The 27,737-nt window shown below is 42.0% G+C and overlaps 1 protein-coding gene across 1 annotated transcript in view; it reads right to left on the reverse strand.

Moving 5' to 3' along the window:
• ppp1r16b (protein phosphatase 1, regulatory subunit 16B) overlaps positions 1–27,737 on the reverse strand; it is a 141,561-nt gene that overhangs the window by 34,107 nt on the left and 79,717 nt on the right. Inside the window, exons 4-5 of the mRNA XM_083771426.1 lie at positions 12,283–12,428; positions 9,139–9,242 (exon numbers count right to left, since the gene is read on the reverse strand). Of these exons, the coding sequence (XP_083627552.1) occupies positions 9,139–9,242; positions 12,283–12,428 (250 nt within the window). The remainder of the gene's footprint in view (positions 1–9,138; positions 9,243–12,282; positions 12,429–27,737) is intronic.

Consider the following 27,737-nt stretch of genomic DNA (forward strand, 5'->3'; position numbering starts at 1 on the left):
TAAGTATGAAGGTACAAAAATATTTTGAATGTAATTTATTTTTACAAAAAGGATCTGAGGTCAAAATCTACATTAAGGCCAAGGGGAGATAGTGTTTTTAAGGACTGAATCCAGAAAGCTTCGCGTTTAAGCAGAAGCTGATCAATCTGTCCTCCTCTTCTAGATACAGACACTTTTTCTATGCCTATATAATGTAGAGAGGATACAGGGTGGTTGGCTTCCACAAAATGGGCGGCAACAGGATATATAATATTCTTGCACCGAATAGTGCTACGGTGCTCAGCTATGCGTGCTTTTAATTCACGCGAAGTCATACCTACATATGCCTTGCCACAAGGGCATGTCAGAAGGTAAATGACAGCCCTAGTTGTGCAGGTAATAATGCCTCTGATGGGGATATTTTTACCAGAATGAGGATGCTTAAATTTATGACATTTTCGAGTGCTGTTGCATTGGGCGCAAGAGCCGCATTTATAGTTGCCGTTAGGAATAGGAGCCAATACACGTTGAGTAGGGGTTGGGACAGGGGGTAAATCGGACTTGACCAAGTGATTTCTAAGACTCTGACCACGAGAGAAAACAATCAGAGGAGGTTTGGAAAAGGTGTTATTAAATAATGAATCAGATTGTAAAATATGCCAGTGTTTTTTTATAATATGACTGAAATTTTCAGACCTTTTAGAGTAGGTAGTAGAGAAGATGGTTGACTGAGTCTTGTTTTCTGACTGTCTGTGAAATAAATCAGACCTGGGTTTTTGATTGATTTTATCCAGGGCGTTGTCAATCTGGGTAGTAGAATAGCCCCGTTCTTTAAATTTAGCCTGCATATTTGTCAAATGCCGGTTCAAATCCGTAGGTTTCTTGCAAATACGTTTGACTCTGCAAAATTGGCTATACGGTAAGCTGTTTTTTAGATGTAGAGGGTGACAGCTGTCAGCTCTCAGTAGGCTGTTTCGGTCAGTTGGCTTGGTGTAGAGGTCAGTATATAAAACACCATCTTCTCCCCTGCAGATCAGTAGATCCAGAAAGTTCAAAGAATGAAAATCGAAAGACATGGTAAATTTCAGATGATCTGAACATGAGTTAACAAACAAAAAGAAGTTATTAAGTTGTTCTCTTGTACCATTAAACAGAAGGAAGACATCATCTATATATCTTTTCCAAAGAGTTATATTTGTAAAAAATGGGTTTTGAGCAGGATTGAGAATTTTAGATTTCTCTAGGTACCCAACATACAGGCCTGCGTAATTAGGGGCCATAGGTGACCCCATCGCTACACCCCTCTTTTGTAGAAAATAGTCATCCTGAAACATGAAGTAATTGTGTGTAAGTACTATCTCAGCCAGAGTGACAATGCACGAGTTAGAGGGTATGGCTGAGGTAGGGCGCTCTAATAGGAAATGTTCCAGGGCCTGGATGCCGCCTTCGTGAGGTACATTTGTGTACAGCGACTCTACATCCAGCGTGACAAGAAAGGTATCTGATCTTAAGGGTTCAAGGTTTTCAACAATGGATATCATGTGACCTGTGTCTTTCACATAGGACGGGAGGAGTTCATTAAAGGGTTTAATAAAAAAGTCTACAAAAGAAGAGAGAGGTGCTGTAACGGAGTCGATGCCCGATATAATGGGGCGACCTGGGGGTTTCTCAAGGTTTTTATGAAGTTTAGGTAAAATATAGAACACTGGTGTCATAGGATGCTGTTTATTAAGAAATTCAAATTCCTTTTTTGTAATCTCACCAGAACGAAAAAAAACCTTGTAGAGTGTCATTTACTGTACCCTTAAAGTTTTCAACAGGATTACTGGGAAGTTTTGTGTAAGAGATTTCATCCAGTAGCTGTCTATGACATTCCATGACATAATCAGATTTGTTGAGCAAAACAACAGCGCCCCCTTTATCAGCCTCTTTAATTACAATGGAATTATCAGACTTGAGATCAAGCAAAGCTTGCTTCTCGTCTAGGTTAAGGTTACAATGAGATATGTGTGCATCTTTTTCTTGTAAACGTGACATTATCTCTTGTTCAACCAGTCTACAATAAGTTTCAATAGACGCATTGCGATTGCTAGGAGGGATAAAGGTGCTTTTATTTCTGAATGGAGTAGACATGGTAGTAGCATTAGCGTCAGAAGGGAGAGGTGGGGCCACAACCGAATCAGAACTAGGCATAAAAAATTCTCTCAGACGTATTTGTCTGAAGAATTTAAACAAATCCACTTTCACATCAAAGTCACTTGATTGCGTAGTAGGAACAAAACTTAAACCTCTGCTTAGTAGTGACAGGTGGGCGTGGCTGAGCTCCTTACTTGACAGGTTTACGACATTCAGTCCCGTTGTGACCTGCTGTATGAGCGGGTCTGTGGTCTCCGGGAGAACCCGTCTGAGCCTCTTCCCCCGCCTTGTACGGCGTTTCGGCGGTGGTCGCCGCGCCCGCGGCGGTTGGTTCTGTTGTATAAAAAAGCATTGCTCGAGGTAGATGAGGAAGCGCTGCTGCTTGACATCTGATCAGAAAACGGCTGGCGACGGGGAGGGTGTGGAGGTCTGCTTTCTCTGGGTTTGGATGCTGCCGGTGGTGCCGCTGCATCTTGGGATTCGGTGATCCTCCAGGAATAGACTGTTCCTTCCTCTTTGTCTTTTTTATCTTTGTTGAATTTCTTTATTTTTTTGTCTTTGGTTTCGACAGAGCATCAGACACAAATGTCAAATGGTACGATTGTGGAATAGACTTGTGGAGATATCTGATGAGAGACTCACAAAAAAGGTCTTTAACTGGAGAGGTGGTCAGCCCTGGACAAGGGAACTTAAAAGTTTATTTTACTCTAATGATTTTTTTTATTTTTTCTAAATAAATTACAATGTAATGTTCATCATATTAGAAATATAATGTTCTCTAGATATAAAGAAAACTGGTGCAGAGACTTGTGGTATAAACCTAAGATGCGAACTTACCGCCTAATAAAGGACAGATACATCGTAGAACCTTATGTGAAGTACAATTTAAACAAAAGACAACGATCTCTTGGTCAGGAACATTACTATTAGCACTGGAGACTGGCAGGTTTAATGCCACTCCAGAAGAAGTGAGATATTGCTTGTTCTGTGAAAATGAGGTTCACCTTTTGTTTTTATTGCCCTAAATATGATGACATAAGGGATATTATGGTTAACAAGATGTCTTCTATCTGTGGGGATTTCCTAGATTTAAATTACTATGAAAAAAACGGAGATATATTTTGCCAAAGGGACTTTTGTTGTGGCAGAATTTATTTGTCAAGCTTGGGAGAGAAGACAGAGTATGCTGTAATGAAATGTATTATGAATATACCCTGTAGCTGTAATATAAACGCTGTAAACGCAGATGTGAAAGGGTGTCTTATAAACCCATGAGGGTTGGGCACAATTTGTGCAGCACACGAAAATAAATAAACAATCAATCCAAATATAATATATACACCTAAATCCAATCAATCCCAACCCGATTTAAATTCTAATGGGGTGCAAGGCAAGCCCCGCTCCCCATCGTAAAAGCGTGGTGATGCTGTGGTGACGTTCTTTCTTAAAATGGCGGCACCCATTCGCCCAAGCGCAAATGGACTCCTGGAGGCAACGCAACATCATTAAAAGAGTCATTAGTCCGGGTCATTTCCTCCAGCAGAAGTAGTGCAGTGTTGAAGTCCAACTTCTGCTTCATAAACAACAGTAAAACAAATACAAATACTGTGCCTTGTATGTAAATGAATGTACTGTACGCGTGTCCTTGTATCTCTTATGTGGACATGAGCATATGTGCATGAGAGTGAGTGAGGTGGACGGGGACACACACACACACACACTGTCCAGGCCAGTATCTGTGCGCCTCTGCGTGTTGGTGCATGTTGTTGGGTATCCCTGCAGTATATCCAGCATTGGGTTCATTGGGAGCAATTAGGCAGCTCAGACAGTGCTCACTTTGATCGACTTGGTATTCACCTGCCACTGCTGCTCTGCTGGGCTAGACTGATCTTTATGTAAGCAAAGACTGGGCTAGACTGATCTTTATGTAAGCAAAGACTGGGCTAGGCTGATCTTTATGTAAGCAAAGACTGGGCTAGACTGATCTTTATGTAAGAAAAGACTGGGCTAGACTGATCTTTATGTAAGCAAAGACTGGGCTAGACTGATCTTTATGTAAGCAAAGAACCTTACTTTTGGAAAGATTTCTCCATTGTAATCACACTTTTTATCCCCTCTCTCTCACACACTGACTCCACTACATTCCTAGGAAGGAACTATTGGGACTGAAACATAGTTTAACCACTTATGCCCTATTTCTGACTTGAGTATATACTTTGTCCACCACTGGCTAAAGGGGACTTTGTCCTTGCCACTCTCACCAAAAACATGTCACTTGACAGTTGACAACAAAATGTAGTGTCACATTTAGATTTATAGTACACCATGTAAGTCAGTGGTGTAAACTCAAGTACTGTACTTGTTACTTAAGTACAAATTTCAGATACTACTCCACTACATCACTGAGGCAAATATTGTACTCCACAACAACTTTACTGTAAACTTTACTTTACAGATTGAAATTATAATTACAAAATATACAGTTTACATAATAAACACGCACAAGTGCGCACGCATGCACGCGCACGTGCGCGCGCACACACACACACACACACACACACACACACACCAGTGACACAGCTACACACACACACACACACACACACACACACACAAGTGACACAGCTATCTGCATCCCGCAGGGAGTGAGATGAGAATGTCCCTGGATGCCCTGCGGTGTCAATCAGAGAAATGGAACACTGTTCAATGTCACGCCCCCTACCGCTGTGTTCCAATCTGCAATCTGTTCAAATGGCCAGGGCATTGCTGTCACCACACACACACACACACACACACACACACACACACACACACACACACACACACACACACACACACACACACAGCAGCAGCATATCTCTGTCACGACACACAACCCTTTTACCCACTACAGAGCCAAGGTCAGCTGATATAATCACAATAAGCTGAATGGGACAGGCCTTGTGGCATGTGTTTATGTACAGTATGCTGATCGATAGCAATACTGTATGTGTTTTATTATTCTATGCAGTGGGTTTGCTGGGGTGGCAGCATTACCTTGGAAGACAAGAGAGCAGGCAGAATCAACTAATCAGAAAGGCTGGTTCCCTTATTGATCGATGTCACGTCACCCACACACTCTTTGGAGCAGTGGTTCTCAACTTGTGGGGTGGGGCCCACCGGTGGGCCACGAGGGCATTGCAAGTGGATGTGTGTACAAAGACAATCCCTACGTAATTTGTGCACGGATCTGCACGTGCGACAAGCTGTTGGTGGACAAGCGCACGGTGTGCGCATGCGTGCACATGCATGTCTCTCCATTTCTCTCTCTGTCAATGTGTGTGCGTGTGTGAACGGTGTCGTCTCATTCGTGTCCACAAATGTGCTGTGTAACTGGAAAAATGTTACGCATTTCATGCATGCACTGTGTAACTAGGAAAATAAGATGCATTTCATGCATGCACTGTGTAACCAGGAAAATGAGATGCATTTCATGTTGGAGCACAAATAAGTATTTCATAATAGGCACAATAATGTAGTTTCATACAAATACAAACTGTACGGTAAATATGAAATTTGAGAGCATGCGTAGTTTATTAGATTTCCCATATTTTTGCATTGTGTGGAGGCTTTTGCTACTATTAGAAAGGACGGATAAACAAAGTAGCCTTCCTCAATTAGGGTGGCTTGTATTGATTGGTAACGTCTCTCAAGAGGCCCACTTTCCTTCCAATATCGCTGCGGTGGACAGAGCCTATTAGCATACCATTCAAACATTGTGTGACTGACGATATCATCCACACACAGAGCCTATACAGTCTAGTTGAGAGCCCGCTCAGCACGGGGAGAGCCATGTTCTTCATTTTCTCCACTCCAGCACCTTCTACACCTACACCATCGAACCAACAGCTGGCGGAGAAGCTCTCAGTGATGCACAGCCTGCATAGTGGCCTGTATTATGGACTATACCTCACCGGCAGACATTTCTGCATCATCACACTTGACACTTCAAAACAGCCTGTTCTGAGCAACTGTCTGTGTTCTTTTCCTTTTCATGGTCTACCTCGGGGGGGGGGGGGGGGGGGGGGCATCAACACACTATAAAGGGGAATACCACTCATTTTCAACATTTTACTATGTCATTATTATACCTTAGAGCTGTTGTGTGGAAATAATAAAAAAAAGTCCCCCGATTGTGTTTCCTAGAACTGGAGGTCTGAAAAAAATCATTAACATTTAGCTCTGTAGTTGGAGTTAAAGTGGACAATCCAGAGGAGGTTTCAAAGGGGAGGATGAGAAGGCAGATCAGAGCTATCCTAAAGACCCCCCCCCCCCCCGCTTCATCCCCACCCCCACTTCACCCCCTCTACAATGTGCTATGGGGCAGAGAAGGACCTTCAGTCAGTGACAGACTCATCATCCCTCGACACAAGACTGAACAACAGTCAGTCCTTTGTGCCATTAAGACACATAACCTATGTGTTCTTTTCTGTCCTTGGATTAATGATTGCTTTGTACGCACTCTGCTCATCTGCCTGTCCTTGAATTAATGACTGCTCAATTACTCTGGCACTTTGTTTTGCCCATGGACTACTGGGATAAACGCTGTAGCTAGCATCATAATGTGATCATAACCAAAGGCCTGCTTAGGCGAACTACTGTAAAGGTTTCCCTGCTATCTTTGGTTAGATTTGTCACTATATTCTCAGATTAATTAGATTCAAAGTCTACATTCATCTGTACCCTTAGCTGTAGCAGCCTCATATACACTATTGATATGCTAACCCTGTCAGTCTAAGTTTAAGGGAATGCCTCATATGCACTATTGATATGCTAACCCTGTCAGTCCAAGTTTAAGGGAATGCCTCATATGCACTATTGATATGCTAACCCTGTCAGTCCAAGTTTAAGGGCAGATTCCGTTTTGATTCAGGGGAGATTCACACTATGGACCCGGATGCTCCCTCGGGACCCCCCTGACTCAAACTGTTCCTGAATACGATTGCTTGGTTCCCTTGGGTGGTGGGGGGTGGACCGTGTTGCCTGTCCCTTGTACACATGCAGATCAGGCATTGAAATGCTAATCTGGGTGCTTGTTTTCACCTGCCAGGTATGGGTATGCATGCATATAAGCACTGTACTCTGCTTAGGCTACTCGAATCACAATATGAAACCACCAGCAGCGAGAACACCCTGGCTGGCAACAGCGATGCCAACCTGCCGTTGAAACCTTCCGCCGTCCCAGCGACAGAACCTGCCGAGGCGGACAGGACTACTGGACTAGCCTGCAATCATGGCATTTAAACATGCTCTTCTGTTTATAATCTAAACACTGTGACACGTATAAAAAGTGTTACAAATGTGTTACAAATGTGTTTAGAACCTAAACGTTTGGGGGCGGGCCCCCATGACGATTATAAAAACATTGACCATGATATTGACCATATTTGACTATATAGTTGTGTATATTCGTACGTCTCTAATTGTTTTGATGAATTGAAAATGGTGGGCCATATTGTAAACAAGTGTAATGCTTTATGGTGTCGTCCACTCACAGTTAACAGTCGTTGTATTGAGGTGTACTTGAAATGTACTGTAATTCTGCAAACTGTTAATAAATCAATCAATCAAACCTTGATTCTTCCGCACCCAAGTACACTTCATTCAACTGTATTCAATTGCAGCGATCCGTATCCGAGTACACCTCAATCGGTCCCGAGACTACCTCCATGCAGTCCCGGGAATGGTTGAGTGATCTGCTCCGGGGAATGGTACGCAGCATTCACATTACCACAGTATCTGCCAAGTGGTCCTGAGTGCGCACCGGGACCGTAGTGTGAATAATCTGAATATGCCCTAAAGTGTTAATATATAGTGTAAGCCCCGGGATTCGAACTCAGGTCTCCCGCGTGAAAGTCCAATATCTTAAAGGACCACTTCACCACTTTTCAACCTATCTTCATATAATACAGTAGGTCCTCACTAATAATCATGAAAAAAATTGCGCAATTTTTTCCTACTCTGTCTGTGTCTCATAGGAGGGCTGTGGGCAGTTCAGAAACCGTCTTCCAGTGACATCATCGATGGGGAATGCTAATAGAAACTGCAGGCTTTCTAGTCCTGAAAAGTTGCAATGCGAAAATGGAAGTCATCGTTCTCACGATAATGAAAATCCAAATATTTTTGTAAAAGAATCTTGTTTAAAAAAAAAAGTCTGCCTAATGATGATGTCACTGGAAGACGGTTTCTAAACTGCTCACAGCCGTCCTATGAGACACCGACTGAGTAGAACAAAATCGTGCCATTTTTTCATGATTATTAGTGAGGACCTATTATATGAAGATAGGTTGAAAAGTGGTGAAGTGGTCCTTTAACCACTAGAATAAAGGGATATCCCTTTGGGTATCCGGAGAACTCGCCAGTTTACCAACTCGCTGCAGGGAAACGTCTTCATCAATATCTTCATCATGCATGGTGTCTTCATCAGTGTAGTAGGTCAAACCCACAGATGTTATATTTCATTTCCAAAGTGATCAAATTGTTTTGTGCAATTAAATGGTCAGCTATTCAATGATAAAAAGAGTATGTGAATACCAATGATAGTAGGCCTACTAATTCAGGATATTGTTTACTAATGAATTACATTGTTTCGGTGCTTTGGTGTTTCGGTACTGTAGCATTCCTACTTCATCTACATCTTTTTGTGTGTGTGTGCAATCAATCCTTGTTAATGCACAGACATATCAAAGGAGGACTGCAGAGAATGTTCCCAGAATGCACGCATGTACTGTGGCTCGATGTTTACATTCCCTTTGTCCTGCTATTTCAAATATTTCCCAAGGTTGGGGAAAAAAAGAAAAGCCACCATTCCTTGATTACTATGTTTCTAAACAAAACTGTTCAGTTTGAGGCCTTTTTAGGACTGGACTTATGCATTTCACTTTAATTTATAACAGTGTTTGCATCATGCCCGTCTTCTGTGTTGAAGGCAGAAGCTGCTGTATTGTGCGTGAAAGGTTTCCATACGTTAGCTTAGCACCGTACCTCTGTTAGCCATGGCCGTCTCGATGATGTCCAGTGTGGGGTCATCTTCACAGAGGTCATAGGGCATGTTCCCGTCAGAGTTGACCGCCAGCAGATCTGCACCGCTGTGGAACAGTAACAATTTAGGCATTTAGCAGACGCTCTTAATCCAGAGCGATTTACATTAATTAAGCAATAACAAAAAGCATGGCATACATCACATATATAAAAAGTAGTTATCATGAAACATGCGTAAGCTAAGAACGTAACAGTGGACTATCTATGTAAACTATACATACTATACTATATTATATATTATACATGTGTACTATAAAGTGCTATAATTACATAAAATGCAATTCTAGTGCTGTCTACGTAACAAGCTATAAGTCTGTTTAAAATACTATCGAAGTCTACATAAAGTGCTATCTAAGGGGCTAGGCTAGGGCAAGTGCTACGGGCCATGGTGGAAGAGGTGGGTTTTCAGACTACGGCGGAAGATTGGGAGTGAGGCTGCCGTTCTGATTGTGACAGACCAGACTCAGAGATCTCAAGAAGTGGACAAAGGGTTCGATGCTCTAGCTGGTTAGCTAGTGAAGTGTTTCTCAAGTTGGGAATCTCAACATCTTTAATTTCACGGGCCCCCAGTTCAATCAGAAATCCCAGTTCAGTCAGAAATCTCACGAATAGATTGTAAACCATTTTATTTATGAAATAGATTTTGGCGTTCAGGCTGAGGCTATGCTATATACAGTACTACTTCCTGCTCAGCACATTTAGAAGACACCCCATTTAAGAGCAGAGAGATTTATACAAAAACCCTCCGGGGAAAACAGAACTCTTAGGGAAATGTAAAATCCTCAGTGTTAAGTTACATCCCGTAACGGTCTATTTGGTTCCCAAATATCAATCATTTAGCTGGAGAACCCCCTAGAACAGACCCCACATTGAGATCCAGTGAGCTAGTGTACCACATCCTTAGCTTCATACAAATCACTTTTTTTTAATCTTTTTCAGAAAATACCAACCTTGAAATCCTATAAAGAGTGACATTCATTTAAAAAATACACACAATAAGAGAGTGTGTGGTCAGAAGCTCGTAGCGCGCCACCGAGTGGTGCGCTACGAGCTTGTAGGTCTGCTATTTTCGGAAAAATCGTAAGAATGCGGCACAAATCTTTGAATATATATTCTTTCAGAGCGAACCATTTTTGTTATTTCGACGTCAGGCCTAAATGGGTTAAAATACTAGATGAAAGATGAGAGATATTCACCACTCAGTCATGTACAGTAGGCCTACAGTATTCCCTGCCTTATTTCATTCCCCCCCACTGAGCTACAGTACAAAATGCTTCCCCCACCCTTGTGGGCTTCGTTTAGCTACTTTCACTTTATCTTGCTCTAAATCCTTAAATAATGTATGCATGTTTTGTCGAGTATTATTGTGTTAGTTGAATGTTAGCCAACTTCAACAGGAAAAAAAAAAGTACAAAGGAAAAGAAAATGAGGATATTAACATGGTGAAATTTTACCGCCAGCACAAGGAAAATAAGCCTGATAAAGTCAGAACGACAGCGTGTCTGATTTACACATGACGTGCCATTTGATGTTTTCATTCCTATCCATTTACAGTAGATAAACACTTTGGTCTTAGAATTGGGAGCCAAACATACATAATACCATGGGCTTTTATCTTTCATTTTGAACTGTTCTCTGTTCTGCTGGGTGAGTAGCTTAACAGGTCCCACGTGTCAACAGATGGCAGCAATGAGTGTTTGTTTTTACAATATTTACAATTTAGTCTTTTCAGGAAACAGCCCACGGGATTGTGCGTATCCGCAGCACAGTGTATGGATTTTCATATAGCCCGTAATTCCACAGGTAGCAACAGTGTGTATGAGTATATATGGGCCTCTCACCACTTGTCTTAAACCCTCTACTGTATTGTATCGCATTGTATTGTACTGTATGTGTCATTGTATGTTTAGTTTTACTACCATTTTAAGAGCCTGCTCAGGGACTACAGATGTAAATTAGCTTATGGCTAATTCTGGCACATTTACATGGAAGTGAAAACTGAAATGTTGATTAATGAGCATTGTCCCTGTCAAATAAATAAATAAATAAAATAAATAAACATTTAGAAAACTGGGCCTCATTTGACTCTGTACTTGGACCGCCTTTTTTTAAATTATCTTGTATATGTGGATCAGGCAATCCATGATTAAGGGGTGGTACATTCCCCGGCACTTACTCAATAAGTCTGAAATTATGACACAAGTGAGGACACCTGTGTTCTGATCAGTTCACTCTCCACTGAGTGGGTAGATAGGCGGTCTGGGAATAGGAAGGTCGCCGGTTTGACCCTGGGCTTGCCCAGCCTGTATCAAAGTGTCCCTGAGCAAGGCAGTAAACCCCTAACTGCCCCCTGGGTGCTGGTAAAAATAGCTGCCCCACTCCTCCTAATAGTTAGGACGGGTAATGTAGAGGATGAATTTTAGGAATGGGCAAATGGTTTTGGGTCAACTTAAACCCTTAAGGCCTATTCATAGTCTGGATTTTCGGTGGTGAGGTGACCACCGCTCCGGTGGTGAGCTGACCACCGGAGCTGAAATAACGTTGAGCGGTGGTGAGTAAAAACAGAGAGAAGGGCTGGAGCGGTGGCGGTGGTTTGCTCTTCACCGCGGCTCGTGACATCATGTTGTAGTTCGGTGGTCACCTAACCACCGAAAATCTAGACTATGTATGAGCCTTTAGTTGGCTGGTGTCCCCCCCAGAGGTCTATGTTCGGTCTGCTCCCTTTCCCCCCCTCTACATCAAATATTCGCCGAAAATAGCCAATCTACATCTACAAGCTCACAATTAGTCGCGCTGTGGACGGCTGAAAACTTGCAGATCGGCAATTCTTTGCTCGTCTATTTTCACAGAACGTTAGCCTATCATGACATGCCCAGAATAAGACATCATAGCCCACAAACACCAACACATTGCGACAGGGCAGTGAAGTTTTTGCAGGGAAATGGTTGGTAAAAAACAAAAAACTAAATACAGGGCAAAGATCCATACTATGCATTTAAAAGGGTTTTACAGGGTCCCAGAGAAATGGAGAAAAAAAATCTAACTGCGGGGTTCCTTGAAATGAAATTATATTTTATAAAGTCTTACTGTGCGATCAATATCTTGACCAGGCCTGCGTGGCCACAGGTGGCAGCAGCGTGCAGCGGGGTCCACAGCTCGTTGTCCTGGGAGTTGACACTGGCCCCTCTAGCAAGCAGGATCTTCACCATCTCCTCGTAGTTATCTATACAGCACTGGAGGCAGGAAGGGAGAGAACAGGAGATTGATTACGTTTTTAGAGTTTTCATTAACCCATTTGACCCGAGATCAGATTATAAAAATGTCTTCTACATCCTGACAGTTTTCTGAAAAGGATGTCAGTCGTTCTTCGATTTTTCAAAAATAGCAGATCTACAAGCTCATAGCACGCCACCGAGTGGTGCGCTATGAGCTTGTAGATCTGCTATTTTTCAATAGCTAAAGCATAACATAATGCTAACACCAAAAGGGGTTCCCGCCCCAAAATGGGATAAAACATGTCCATCTTGTGGGCGTGTGCGGGCAGATGGAGAGCAGGAGTGGCATAATAAAGTATAAGGAACACAAGACACAGAGCTCACCAGAAGATATATGAGAAAAGCGGGGTGCAGAGGGAGAAAAGGAGAGGCAACAAAGAAAATCTGAGGAGAAAAAGAAGCGAGAAACTATACAGCACGGTATAGCCAGTAAAGCATTTCTGTTCCAGTCCAATAACCAGGACGTGTGGTTGTCTGGGTGGTGGTGGAGGGGTTTAAGTCCCCTTTTTGAGTGGTGCAACCATTCCAAGGAACAGCAATGTGTTCACCTATGTGTTCACCTATGTGACGTTAATGAGCACCAGTATAATTAGTACCAGTAGGGGCGCTGTTGTTCCAGAAACAGAGGGAGGGATAGTGCTGCACTGTTGCCTGCTAATGAGAGAGAGAGAGCGAGAGAGAGAGAGAGAGAGAGAGAGAGAGAGAGGGAGGGAGGTGGGGGGGGGGGGGAGTTGCACCACTCAGTTCACACGGGTGTGATCTTTTTTATTTCTAAATCTGCTATTTCCACAATTTTTGACAATGCTTGAAAATCTAAACCTTTTTCAACATGGAAATGATTTGTGACGATTATGCAACAAAAATAAACTATTATGTAATAATTTGAGACAGGCTTAGTAGTGATCCACACACTAACCCAAACGCTCCTGGTGAAACCCCTCACTGTCAGGTGAACCCTCCTGGTGAAACCCCTCACTGTCAGGTGAACCCTCCTGGTGAAACCCCTCACTGTCAGGTGAACCCTCCTGGTGAAACCCCTCACTGTCAGGTGAACCTTCCTGGTGAAACCCCTCACTGTCAGGTGAACCCTCCTGGTGAAACCCCTCACTGTCAGGTGAACCCTCCTGGTGAAACCCCTCACTGTCAGGTGAAAAGAAGTGGCTGGCGACTCCAATGTGAGTCAGAGGAGATGTGGTTGTGTACAGCCTCCCCAAAGCAAACGGCACAGGTTGACACAAGTGACACAGACGGAGGGAATTGGCACAAAGGAAGTCACAATATGGAGAAAATGGAATAAAGAAACCATTTCAAAACCCTCATAGGGTTGCGTAGAGAGACCCGCCCCCGCCTGCCCTTTGCTCCATGGTTACCAGACAGTCCAGACTGTCCTTCGAGGTGGAAAGTATTGTAGTATTGTTGTAGTATTGTTGTATTGTTGTATTGTAGCGCGCTATGAGCTTGTAGATCTGCTATTTTTCAATAGCTAAATTATAACATGTTTAAAACACCAAAAGGGGTTCCCGCCACAAAATGGGTTAATTACAGAAAATAAGGCTATATGGGGCAACACAAAGAAACAAGCAAAACGAACTAAACATAACCTTAAATTGGCCTAACAAACACCAACTAACCAAACAATAATAATAACAATAATGGTTACATTATGATTGTGTCCGACCAACGAAACATGAAAAAATAATGGTTACATTATGATTGTGCCTAACCAAAATACGCTTACGAAAAGCAAGCTCCCATACTGTTAATTTATACAAACACAATTATGTTTACAACTTAAGCAGGCCTCAATGTACTATCATTATCACTACAGAGGCAAAGAAATAGAAAACCTTTATCTACAGCTCAGGGTGCTCCAAACCTTTAGAGTTTTTGACACGGCAGCAGCGCCCTGGACAGTGACAGCCAGGGGGCGGGTCGTTATACGCAACCCTATCGGGGTTTTGAATGACGCAATAAAAACAATCACCAGGCAGGAAGTGTAGAAACTGACCAGCGAACACTAATGTGCAATGAAATCCCCCGGCTCAGAGAACTGTGTGTGGAACATTAATTGCTTTGAAGTACATCCTGTACTTTCTCATAGCTGAGTGGGTAGATAGGCGGTCTGGGAATAGGAAGGTCGCCGGTTTGACCCTGGGCTTGCCCAGCCTGTATCAAAGTGTCCCTGAGCAAGGCAGTAAACCCCTAACTGCCCCCTGGGTGCTGGTAAAAATAGCTGCCCCACTCCTCCTAATAGTTAGGACGGGTAATGTAGAAGAGGATGAATTTTAGGAATGGGCTAATGGTTTTCAGTAAACTTAAACCCTTAGTTGGCTGGTGTCTGCTCCTTTTTTCCCCTCTACATCAAATATTCGCAGATAATAGCCAATCTACATCTACAAGCTCACAATTAGTCGCGCTGCGGCCCGCTGCAAGCTTGCAGATCGGCTATTTTTAGCAAGCGTTCGTCTCTTTTCACCGAACGTTAGCCTATCATGACATGCCCAGAATAGTGATGCTATCCAAAAAAGAAGCATAATGTCAAAACATGCAATCAGTGAGCCATTATTTATTTTTTTCCAAAGAGATCAAAGGAGGAGAATAGCGTGCATGAAGTGGGATTGTATCACAACTCTTCTCTTCGTTTAATAGCATATTCCACTGAGCGCATTCTTCTGAATGCATTTCAGCTGCACTGGAGGCAGTCTTGATGACATCTAGTCCATTGTGTGTGTGGGTTGAACCCCAGATGTCAGGCCTTATTGGAAACACACACAACCATGTGTTTGCCCACGCAAGCAGACACCGACACACACACACACACACACACACACACACACACACACACACACACACAGAGTCGTTGCTGACTCTGCGTACACAGAGTCAGCCAGACTGACAGCCAAAGACACACAGAGAAAAATAAACAAAGTATTTTCCATTTAAAAGTGGGTGTGATTATAGGGTGGGGAGGAAGGGAGATTAAAAAAAATCCTGTGAAAAGCAACCGGGATGCTGTCAGCGTAAAGTTGTTTTCTCCATTGCTGCTAATTGGCATGAGCTGGGAAAACGAAGACAACGAATGAAGATGCAGAGTTAGAGATATAGACAAAAACACTCCAAATCAAGGAACCACGGAAATGAGCACAGGAAGTGATCCATGGGGGTGGCGGGGGTGTCCATGAATACCAGCATCATCTATCTAATCTAATGCCTAATTCTGTGTCACGTTTTGTGAGCTGAAAATGTGTTCTTTTCGTCAAGCAATGTGAACGCATAAATTAGCCCTAAGGGTCCAACCCATGTGCTAATTTGTCATATTGTGGGAACTCAAGGAGAAGCCAGCTCATGACCTTTGTCGCATGGAATGCTCTGCCTGTTTAGCAGCTACGCAATGAAGCACAGAATGACTTTAAAAGGCTCAAATAGGCACGGTGGTTAATTATTTCTGTCCATGATTCTAGCAGAGCTGAACAGTATCTCATCGAGACATAATAGACCAAATCTATGATGCCTACTGGCGTTGAAGCCATAATTTTTCATTCATATTCAGTTCATATCTTTTCCTTGCAAATATATTTTAGTCTCCAATCTTCCTACATTCATTTAATCAATTTATTGTCCAGATAATGTCCCACAGATGTTTCAATGAGCGATGAATATATTAGCTCATAAAACACGAGGCGAGATGTAGAGAAATCTGTATAGTATCCTCGCTGTTGAGCAGAAACCTTCTATCTCCACATTTAATCTTTTTACGATTTATTTTTTCATTTTCATAAATTAAACTTTCATAAATTAATCACTATTTCAGTGGCGCTCACCTGTTGTGCACCGAAGAAATCATAGCACAGCAGGACAAACATTCAGGGAGAGCCAATGTTCAGAAGAGAACCATCTGCTCTCCCGTGGTCGTGGAAAATGTTATTTCATAGCTACAGGACTGTGAAGCCTAAAACCACAGCATGGCAAGCAGCATGTGATCTCGTATGGCTACTTGAAAATAAAGTGTTTCGTGATCTTGAGTTGAAACCTCGACAACAGCGACGATATGATGCTGCACACTCCATGATGGACACACACAGAGTGATAGATTGGGAGGCAGCATTGAACAAGAAAATGTTATAGAAAGAAAATCAGGGCCAGGCCCTCTTAAACTCTTTTCGTTGTTGAGCAGAGTTTACCCAGCCTTGAATCTCATTCTTGAATAGCATTTTTAGATACTGAAGTAGTATCAGTTTATGGTCAATTAGATACGGATAAGAGTGAAAAGAGTGACAGGTTTTAGATGAGCTTTTACCAGGCCTACTACACTTACATAGAACTACAAGAGGAGAGAAGGCACTGAGTTCACCACAGATTTATCATTTTAGTGTATTAGAGTCAGATAGACAGACAGACAAAACAAGTCCCAACATTTCACTGCTTGTACTTGTATAAGTTAGTGACAAATAAAACTTTCTTGATTCTCAACAGAACAAAGGAGAAAGAAAGAGAGGGGAGAGAGAATGTGTGTGTGTGTGTGTGTGTGTGTGTGTGTGTGTGTGTGTGTGTGTGTGTGTGTGTGTGTGTGTGTGTGTGTGACTGTGTGTGTGTGTGACTGTGTGTGTGTGTGTGTGTGTGTGTGTGTGTGTGTGTGTGTGTGTGTGTGTGTGTGTGTGTGTGTGTGTGTGTGTGTGTGAGGGTGTGTGTGTGTGTGTGTGTGTGTGTGTGTGTGTGTGTGTGTGCGCACACGCGCTAGTGACAAATAAAACTTTCTTGATTCTCAACAGAACAACGGAGAAAGAAAGAGAGAGTAGAGAGCGAGTGTGTGTGCATGTGCGCTCACGTGTGTGCGAGCGAGCGAGAGACAGAGAAATTAGAGATAGAAATTAATATCAAGTGGATATGTGTTACAACTGGAAAAATACTGTTCTGTTCGGCTAGCAACACTGACATGATTGCTATTCTATGTAACAGCCATATACCATTATACTTGACAGATTGATTGTGCACTTTTCCATTTTCAACCCCAAAGTGAATCATGTCAACCTGCAGTAGTTTAAGTAATAAACAAACTATACTATAAAGATTGTGAACTTGTAGATCGGCAATTTTCACATTATTCATCTGTGAGTAAACAAAACTCTTACAATTCCAAATATGATTTTGAGGGGTCTAGACCTGAAAAGATTGAGAACTACTGGCCTAATGCATAACCAAAGTGAAATAAAATAAAGTTTGAGAACCAGTGGTGTAAATAAAACAGTGTAGCCTTGCTGGTCTATAGATCTTTCCCTGGGCAGTAGCCTCTCTTGCTGCATTTGTTTGTCTGAATACATAATGAAGTGGTTCAAATGTACACTGTGTATTTGTATCTGTATCTGATTTAGATAAAAGGGTGAAGCGAAGGTATGAGGAGATTTAAATGCTGAGAAGATGTGTAACGGAAAAAGATAGCTAAAGCACGTGAGAGAAAGATAGGGAGATTAATAAAACATAATGAAAGATTCAAGAGCTTTTAAAGTGGCGTGCGGAGAGCTCACACAGAGAAGTGTAAACAAGACAACTCAGACGCCAAGGCGATATTTCAGGCAAGGAAACGGCTATGTTTAACACTCAGATAAGGAATTCGATAAGAGAGACAGCATGAGGGGTTGAAAAGGACAAACGAAAAAGACCAAAACCAAGAAAGAGAATAATAACTTCCTGATGGAGCTTTCAAAAGCAGAAGTCGGCTGCTGTGGAGGTCATTGGATTCATTTCGGTGGACTGTTAGTTCCTGTTTCATTACTGCCCATGGGGTTTGATGAGCAGCATCAAGTACATTAAATAGAGGAACATACTGAAAAATTAACAAGCCAGCAGAGATTCATCACAGAAGGGTCTACTTTATTTATGTCACGCTATAATTGAAATGAACCTGCCTAACGGCAACCACGGCCGAGAGACAAGTCTATAGTCTGCCACATGCAGCATGCTGTGAATGAGAAACCAGCTGTGGATGCCATTTCTGTATTAGAGTGTTCTGGGCAACTACCGTAGGACTGGGCAAAATATTATCGATATTAGATCAATATCAGGATATGCGTCTAGATGTCGTTTGAGTTTCTTGAAAGGCTGTGAGCTTGTAGATAAACTAAATAAAATGTGTACCACAATATGGATATTGAGGTAATTAGACAAAGATATTGCAATATTTAATTTTGTCCATTTCACCTAGACCAATATTTCTAACTGAGGATATTAGTTCACAGGGAATAAAGAACATAAACGACATGAACAGGGTGGAATGGAGAGATACAAATTTGCCACTAATCCGGAAATCTAGATTAACCTACATCTGCAAGCTCTGGCCTGCAAGAAAAAAAAATCTGCCCACATAATGTTAGCTGCTAAACTAATCTCTCAGCATTCCTCAACAAAAAAATACTTGCACCCACAAGTAGCCACTAGGCTAATCTCCTTGCTTTCCCCTGTAGATCCCTTGCATATCTCCTCCCTCAACGGAGACAATGACGTGAGTAAAGTAATAATGTGCCTTTCATAAACTCCCCATGAAAACTATTCAAACACAGAGATGTGAGAGCCGCCCTGACAAAGGCCCAGATTATGTCCGACAACAGAGGACACAGTGTTACTTGAACCTGCCTGTGGGCTGGGAGGCCTGCTGTGGCTCTGGCCTGAGCAGCTACGTGGCTGGGAGACTACATGCGCTCAGACCTGACCTGGATTACAGAGGCCGGAGGAAAGAGACTGAAATTTGGACTGAATGGTTTGTGGGACTGCAGTTGTGGACACTGATAGTAAGGCATCAATGGCATGGGATATGGAGTTCTCAGCCAATAGCCAACAGTCTAGACTAGAGAACCTTTTTAGCATTTGGCAATATAAAAGGCATATGCCTGATATATTTGGCATAACTAGGGTTGGGATCCTTTAGGATTTTGATGATTCCAGTTCCTTAACAATTTTCTTAAAGGTTCCTTTTAACGGTACCTATTTTTTCTACTTCTTTTATTTTTCAATCATACAGTATTGGATACATATTATTTTAGTGGTTCTCAAAGTGAGGTCCAGGGACCCTCTGCGTTACTTGAGGAGGTCTCCTTGATCCTTACAGGACTAACTCTGAGTGTACAAATGATGTACACATGGATCCTTACTGTCTTACAGGTCCACTTGGTTCCAATTGCACACTCTCAGACTTATGATGGTCCTTGAAACTAAACTTGTAACACTGGTATTGTATTTTGTACTAGAAGCTCGACCCACCTGTGGTGGGTGGTCTAACTACGGTCCGCTGCCGTGAGTTTAGAAACTACATCTATTTAGAAACAAAATAGAAGTTTATGGACAAGCGCCTGCCCTGGCTCAAGACCTTGAAGTTCCTCTGTCACTCCCGAATAGGGAAATCTCAGAAAATCACACAGATGAAAATGATCTTTAAAAATGAATGAGGACGTTGACAATGAAACAGGCAAGAGGAAGGTTGAAGCTGGGCTGCCAACTGGAGGGCGGCTGAGAGGAGAGATGTGGCATTGAACATCTATTGAAAAGACTGAAGGGCATTAACTTGACTGAGGAAATGTGGACAGAGCAGCGGTGAGGTCTCGTAACGTCAGATCTGGTGATGGAATCTGAAATGAATCGTATTCAAATTAAGCGGTCCGCTAAGCTAATGCATCAGCAGCTGGGCAGCTGCAGAGTTAACGGCACATTGTGGTGAGGTTTGCATGCTTGTCTCTCAGCTCCGTACTGCATATTTAAACTTTTACAGTGACTGGACCACTGAAGCCAATGTCTTTAGAAAGGTCTCTTAACCACTATCAAACTGGTGCCCCTATTTTGGGCGAAATAATATGCGTAATATGGCGAAAACATTGAAAATGTTCCCAAAACAACCAATATTGCAGACCTACAAGACGTCTTAGTGACCTTGTAGCTCGGCTATTTTCACTATTTGTTGGAGTAGTTAAAGCTGGGATCCATAACATTTTTTGGTGAGAATAAAACATTATTCTTTCTCTCTTTTTGGGTACAGGTTTAGTTCCGACTTCCTAAACCAGTGGTTCTCAACCTGTTATGTGGGCCGTTGAGGATGTTGCCAGTGTTCCCCCCAACTAATTAGCAAAACATTAAAGGAGAATTCCATACTAGAAGGCTTTCTTACCTTTCTTTGTAGTTGTTACGTCCCCACCAAAGAGGTCCAGGTGTTGTTTTGTGCAAAATCTCCTTATTGGCTATTTCCCCTACCATAAGCCCTAAATTAATTGCATTGAATTGAATGGGAATTGAATGGGACTATGGGGTGTTGTGCTAATTCGCACAAAAAAAAAACACCTGGACCTCTTTGGTGGGGACGTAACGACTACAAAGAAAGGTAAAAAAGCCTTCTAGCATGGAATTCTCCTTTAAGATTGTAATGACAATTTAACATGAATATATTATATGAAAATAAATATAGATTTCAAGGTGTTTTTTCTTTACAACGTATTGCTTCTTTAAAAAAAATCACTGTGATACGGATAAATGAACCCAATGTTAGTTCCATTGATCCAAGTTGGAAGTTAGAACATCAATAAACATGCTCTGGAAAATGCACAGCTGCCGTGTTAAGTGGTCAAACGGGTGGACCGCGAACGCTAAAGACATTCAGTTGACAGTTGAGAATCACTGTCCAAAAAGCGCTCTCTGTTATAGCTCAACAGTAACATGCGCTCGTGCAGGGGTCCCATGTTCGTTGTGAGCTTGTAGACCTTTTTCTGCCGGGCAATACGTAAGAAACAGACAATAGTCAACCAGACAACAGCTGTGTGTGTGGAGCTGTGGACAGAAGAGGCTATAGTCCCAAAAATGGCACAACACACAAAACAGGTGTGATTAGAACCATCCCCAGGCGAGTTCACTATTCTCTCTCTCTCTCTCTGGCACACAGAGGCACAGGCTGCGCACACACAAGCATGCCATGCCCTGCCAATTTCCCCTCAGAGAAGTCAATCTATCCCGACACAAATCGCATCCCCGTGAAGTGAGGGCTAGTAAATTAGATACACACTCTCTGTCTCTCTCTCTTAAACGCGCACACACACACAATTACACATTTTCTGATTGTCACACCCAAAGCTATCAAGGTACTTCCATGAAACATTAAATCCACCTCAAGGGGCTGAGGAGATGATAGTGATTGAAGCGTGCGTGCGTGTGTGCGTGCGTGTGTGCGCGCATGTTTGGGTTTATTTATTTGGGTGTGTATGTCTGGGTGTGTGCTACGGGCCATCTTTTGATTAATGTCCCATATCGGTGAGGTGAGGCCAACCCTACGTGGGTATGACATCTCATTTAGAAAAACATTAAATATTATCCCCACTAGCCTTGATCTCTCTCTGATCATCTCTCTCAGTGTCTCATTCTGTCTGCCTCTATACAGTAATAGCATATCCAGTGTGTGTGTGTGTGTGTGTGTGTGTGTGTGTGTGTGTGTGTGTGTGTGTGTGTGTGTGTGTGTGTGTGTGTGTAATGTGCAATGCATCTCTGTAGTGTCCACAGCTTGTCACAGGTTTTTCTTTTCTGAGCAGGTCGAAATGAAAAACTTGTCATGTCAGATCTGTCATGGTGGCTGATAGCATAAATATAAAAACTTGTCATGTCAGATCTGTCATGGTGGCTGATAGCTTAAATAGCAGATTATCTGTCTTCATGTCCATCCCACACAGCCCAGCTGACACAATCAAATCTGAAAGGTTAAACTGATCTCTTGGCTGCCTCCGGCGGCTTCTCCACTGCTGTCCCCTCCGGCTGACTGGTGGGAAGACCTCCCTCTACCCGCTACCAGCCCAGGGCACATGACTTATCCTTATCCCTGATCCTAAAAACTATTTGTTTTAGACAGCTCTATGTGTGTCCCTGGCTGTGTCTGTCTGTCCGTCCGTCCGTCCGTCCACGGAAATAGCGTTTGTTGACCACCAAGTGTCTCTGTTGCGCAGCCTAACACACTAACACACACACACACACACACACACACACACACACACACACACACACACACACACACACACACACACACACACACACACACACACACACACACACACACACACACACACACACACACACACACACACACACACTTAGAGAGAGAGAGGTATCTTGAGGAAAGGCTAAATTTATCTGAGTTGGAGGAGAACATGAACAATTGTGTTTTTTTTGTCCGGTGGGCTTAAGGTTCAGGAATTATTTACATCCAAATTGAAGCTCGATGCTGCCAAGATTGAAATTCAAGGATATAGATGGTAAATGGATTTATATACTGTAGCACATTTCTAGTCTTTCTGAGCCTTCAAGGTGCTTTGTAATATATTCCACATTCAGCCATTCACACACTGATGGCAGAGGAAACCGTGCAAAGCACAGACATACACATTGGGAGCATTTAGAGAGTCTTGCTCAAAGACACGTCGACATGCAAAGCATAAACAACTTTGTTGTCTAGAGCAAGGTCCAACCTCAAAAACACATTTGTGTACATCGATTAGGATTTCTCTGCAATGTGGGAAGTGAGGGCGTGAGGATGATGATGCCGTCAACAGTGTGTGTGTGTGTGTGTGTGTGTGTGTGTGTGTGTGTGTGTGTGTGTGTGTGTGTGTGTGTGTGTGTGTGTGTGTGTGTGTGTGTGTGTTATTAATATACTAGTGAGTGAGGGACTTACTATCTCCACAAGTATAGTAGAATGTGAAAAAAAGACAAGGGGAGAGAAATCAATGGTTTGTCGTACATTCATTTCTTTTTCAATGGTGTCCTAAAATGTTGATGTCCTCACAACTTCAAGTAAAGGTCAGTAATACAAACATGTGTGTGTACGTGTACTGTATGTGTGCACGCATGTGTGTGCATTTGTTTATCATAAACAGTGATACATTATCCAGATTACCTTAATGAACAATGATGTGTGTAATGCAGAAGCATATTATGCATAGTGATTCTGCAGCTACCAAGGAAAGGTTCAAGGACTGCACACCTACAGTGTAAGACACAAAATGCATGAGCTTGAATGGCTTGGCCATCTCCGAGACTCATTTAGATTCATTGATCAATGACACTGCAGCAGCAAATACCAGGTGATGATATGTATTACAGGCACGATAGAAATAGCTATACAGTATTTGGTGTGACTGTACGGTGTGTACAGTGGCAAAAGTATCGACGGTGCAACCGGTAAAATTCACCGGGGCCCAGCCCAACTGGTTTAAGAAACAGCTTCAAGTCTGTACTACTTCCGTGTTGCATAACAGTGACATCACTGTCCACTCCTTCCTGGTATCTTTGCCACAGCCGTGTGTTACTGTGTTCATGTAGCGGTCAGCAGCACAACAAAGCTCAGCTGTAGCCTAGTTTGTCATGCTCCGTCGCACTAATGAAACACTAGATGGGATTATGTTGTCATGTCAGCATTCAAGTACAACTATCAGAAGATGTAACCCAGGGTAAAGTAATCTGTCACTGCAAGAAATGTTTTTCCATCTGTCCAAAATATTTTATTTTATTTTATTAAATATATTTTTTATCCCACAATTTTGTAACCCATTTTTCACCCCTGTGTCAATCATCTAATGTGATCCTGGGCTCTACACTCCAAAGTCTTTTCTGATAGTCTGCAGGCTGCAGCCCTGCACTTATACATGTAGACATACAGATACATACTGTTTGATTGAAAGTGAAACATACCAATTGATTTAAAGTTAAACATACATACAGATTTATTAAAAATGTACTAACAGATCGCTTAGGTACAGTTCAAGGAAGGTACAGTCAACTGCCTGCGTTTGGTACAATGAAACAAGACGCACCTTTTTAGGATGTGAGCCCCAAAACAATCCTATTTGAACTGGGGGTCCAAAACCGTGACTTAAATATTACAAAAACCTACAGACAGACTTAATGACTTTCGTCTTCACTATTTTGGGCACTATTGGTGAAAATATTCAAAATTCTTCAAGATCTTCTTTCAAAAATAGCTAAAATAGCCGATCTACAAGTCAAGCACATGGCCATTTTCTCCATTTATATGCAATACTGTCTTACAACAGTATCATTAAGTATAAAATGTGGCAGTCGTTCAAAACAAAAATCAATATGGCCATGCAAGAACTAGAAGCGATACCGTTGGCCGGGATGCTACTATTGACAACCTAATTCTGAGGCCGATTAAGCCAAAGCAATATCGTCTTATGCTTCTCAGGGTTACTGATGCAAAGAGGTGGATCAATTTTTGGGGTGAGCAACATCACAACATCGATTGGTTCACAAAAGCATCTCCACTAAAGAGGCCAATGGTTGATACTGCCAAAGTAATGTGTAATACTGCCAATGTATACGAAACACACACACACACACACACACACACACACACACACACACACACACACACACCCCTTCTATCCATTCTCTGTGTTCATTTTCATGTTTTGTGAAAACGTACCGATACAAAACGTTCTACGCAAGGCTGGAACCTATAAATGTATGCAAGGTCACTCAAACATTTCTTTGAGAAGGCTTTAAGGACATAAAGGAGTTATATTGGAACATTATCTGTACTATAAATAATATAGAGATGGTCAGTAATGTATTTTATCAGCCCTACAAAGCCAAAGTGTAGTAACTACTGTACTAACCTAGCCTTCATGATTTTAGCGGATACTTATATCGTGAACAGATACAATTTATGAAATATCACTTAAGGTCCTTAAGGCAGACTGGCATCGATTAACGCAGACGCTGTCGCCTGGATCAACGACAGGTCCGCTCCAGTTCTGCTCATGAGGGCTGTGACAACGCAAGCGTAAAAAAAAAAGTTCAACTGTCCGTCCGTCCCTCCAAGTTCAACTGAATCCAGGTCTGGTCAGTCACGGGTAGGATAAATTAAATAAAGAATCATGAAGACATTTTGGAAGAACACTGAACAATATACAGAGTACTGTAGGTCAAATAGACATACTCTTTACTATATTGAATCAGATCATAAAAACAATGATATTGAAAATTACTTGCATTCGGAAAATGTTTTCACCATGGTAAAAATAATAATAATAATAATGAAATCTGTAATATACAGGGCAATTATTCTGTGGAATAAGTTTCGAACTTCCATAACAAAAGAGAAAATAAAAACTAATTTAATGATTTCAAATGGAGATACATAAATAAATAATGTGTACTTGATTTAAAAAAAATAAACATGGATAAGCCTTCAGGCTAATCCAAACTGTCAACCTTCCACATGGCAGATAAGTGCTGTGGCTCACAGTCTGTGTGATAATGGAAAACAGCCCACACAGAGAAAGCTTGATTAATTAAAAACTACAAACAAACACACACCATGCCATGTGAAGTTGTTGTAAACGTGTACGAATAAGCTTTTTACAATCTCGTGATTTTCTTTGATTTTTTTTGTCAACTAGTAGAATACAAACACCACATTTGCCGGCCCTGGTGTTGGGTCCTCGCCTCACTAGTCCCTTTCATCAGATTCAGAATAGTCTTCATCCCAAGAGGGGCAATTTATTGGCAGCCCACTGCAGATCACACATGACACCAAAGAACCACACGCACGGAAGCAATACAGTATGTGAGGCAACAGACCAACATCCCTAAGGCAACAAGTGAACAAATGGCAGCAAACAAATCAAAAAGAATATATAGATATAGCAGTATGTGTGTTTTGTGACGCATTGTGAGCTTGTAGCTATTTTCCCCATCTTAAATTGGTGGCTTCGATTTCCAACTATAACAACGTTCCCAAAATAGGAGAGGTCATGCAGGTTTAACGTCGTTAAAGCCAATAAATACATTGACAATACAAGTGTTCCGTTTTAAGCAGTGCTCACGTTCTCCAAATAGTTTGTCTACTAGGTCAACATCATAGTTCTTCTGGGCTGGTTAGCGACTGTCATTTTTACGGGCAGATCAAAGAGTCATAAAAGATTTTTTTTTTAAAGAAGGTCCGCGGCGGGGTGCACACTAAAGCTCCCTTAAGTGCAATGTATTGGTACATCTACTGTAACAGTAGTGGTGACATCTCCGGCCCATGCTCTGCATCAGACTCTGATGATGGCAATAAATTGCACTTAAGGGACTCTACAGAGCCTGGACATTCTTTTTATCGCTGATGATTGTCTTCCTCCTACCTTAAATGGTCTGTGGATGTGTGAGACTACGGTGTGATTGTCCTCCTGCAGCCTCTACCCTACCTTAAATGGTCTGTGGATGTGTGAGACTATATGTGCTGTCAGAGCAAAGAGAGTGGTATATTAACCCATTTTGGTCTGAGGCCTTCTAAATACTGACCTAAGACTTATAGTAGCATAATAGCAGCGTCAACATTTTTTAATTTTTTAATACTGTACATACTTCATACATACGTACAGTATGTCCAGAAGGGTTAGAACACCAAAAGGGGTTCCCACTTCCCGCCCAAAATGGGTTAAAGACACCCCCCAACCAACACTATACAGTATATATACTAGTACGGTGCCCATTTGTGCTATCTCTGCTTTATCAGTACCTTCATTAGCAAACAATATTATTAATTTAAGATTCTTTCAGAGTAACCCACTGCTGGTATTTTGTCTTTGATTTCATGATTCTTGAAACTTTTTCTTTATCCTTATCTCAGAGAACATTCTGAGTTAATATTTCTTAACCCATTTTGGTGCGGGAACCCCTTTTGGTGTTAGCATTATGTTATGCTTTAGCTATTGAAAAATAGCAGATCTACAAGCTCATAGCGCGCCACCGAGTGGCGCACTACGAGCTTGTAGGTCTGCTATTTTTGAAAAATCGAAGAATGGCTGACATAGAAACATAGCTTTTTCAGAAAACTGTCAGGATGTAGGAGACATTTTTAGAATCTGATCTCAGGTCAAAATGGGTTTTAATACTGCCGTTGTTAACTTGTTCAGTGTAATGCACCGTCATCCTCAATACAGATTCCTCATAATGTGCAAACGCAGACAAATCTATTCATGACAGATATAGGGAATAAACTGGGTCTGCATTTGATGTGTGTTTACCTTGCTTATGCTTACTGTAAGTCTCTCTGGAGAAAGAGCGTCTGCTAAATACTTTCTTTATTGTATTGTAAATTGGAATAGCTCAGTTGTAGATCTTGGACTTTCCTGTGGCTAGCTTGTGGTGACATCCCGTTGATTTCCATTAGAAAAATAAAGTAACAAATATATGCGATGATATGATTGTGAGATTAGCACCAGACACATAGACAGACAGTAGACAGAC

Source organism: Protomyctophum parallelum (genome assembly GCF_964188405.1).
Source record: "Protomyctophum parallelum genome assembly, chromosome: 8".
Classification (NCBI taxonomy): domain Eukaryota; kingdom Metazoa; phylum Chordata; class Actinopteri; order Myctophiformes; family Myctophidae; genus Protomyctophum; species Protomyctophum parallelum.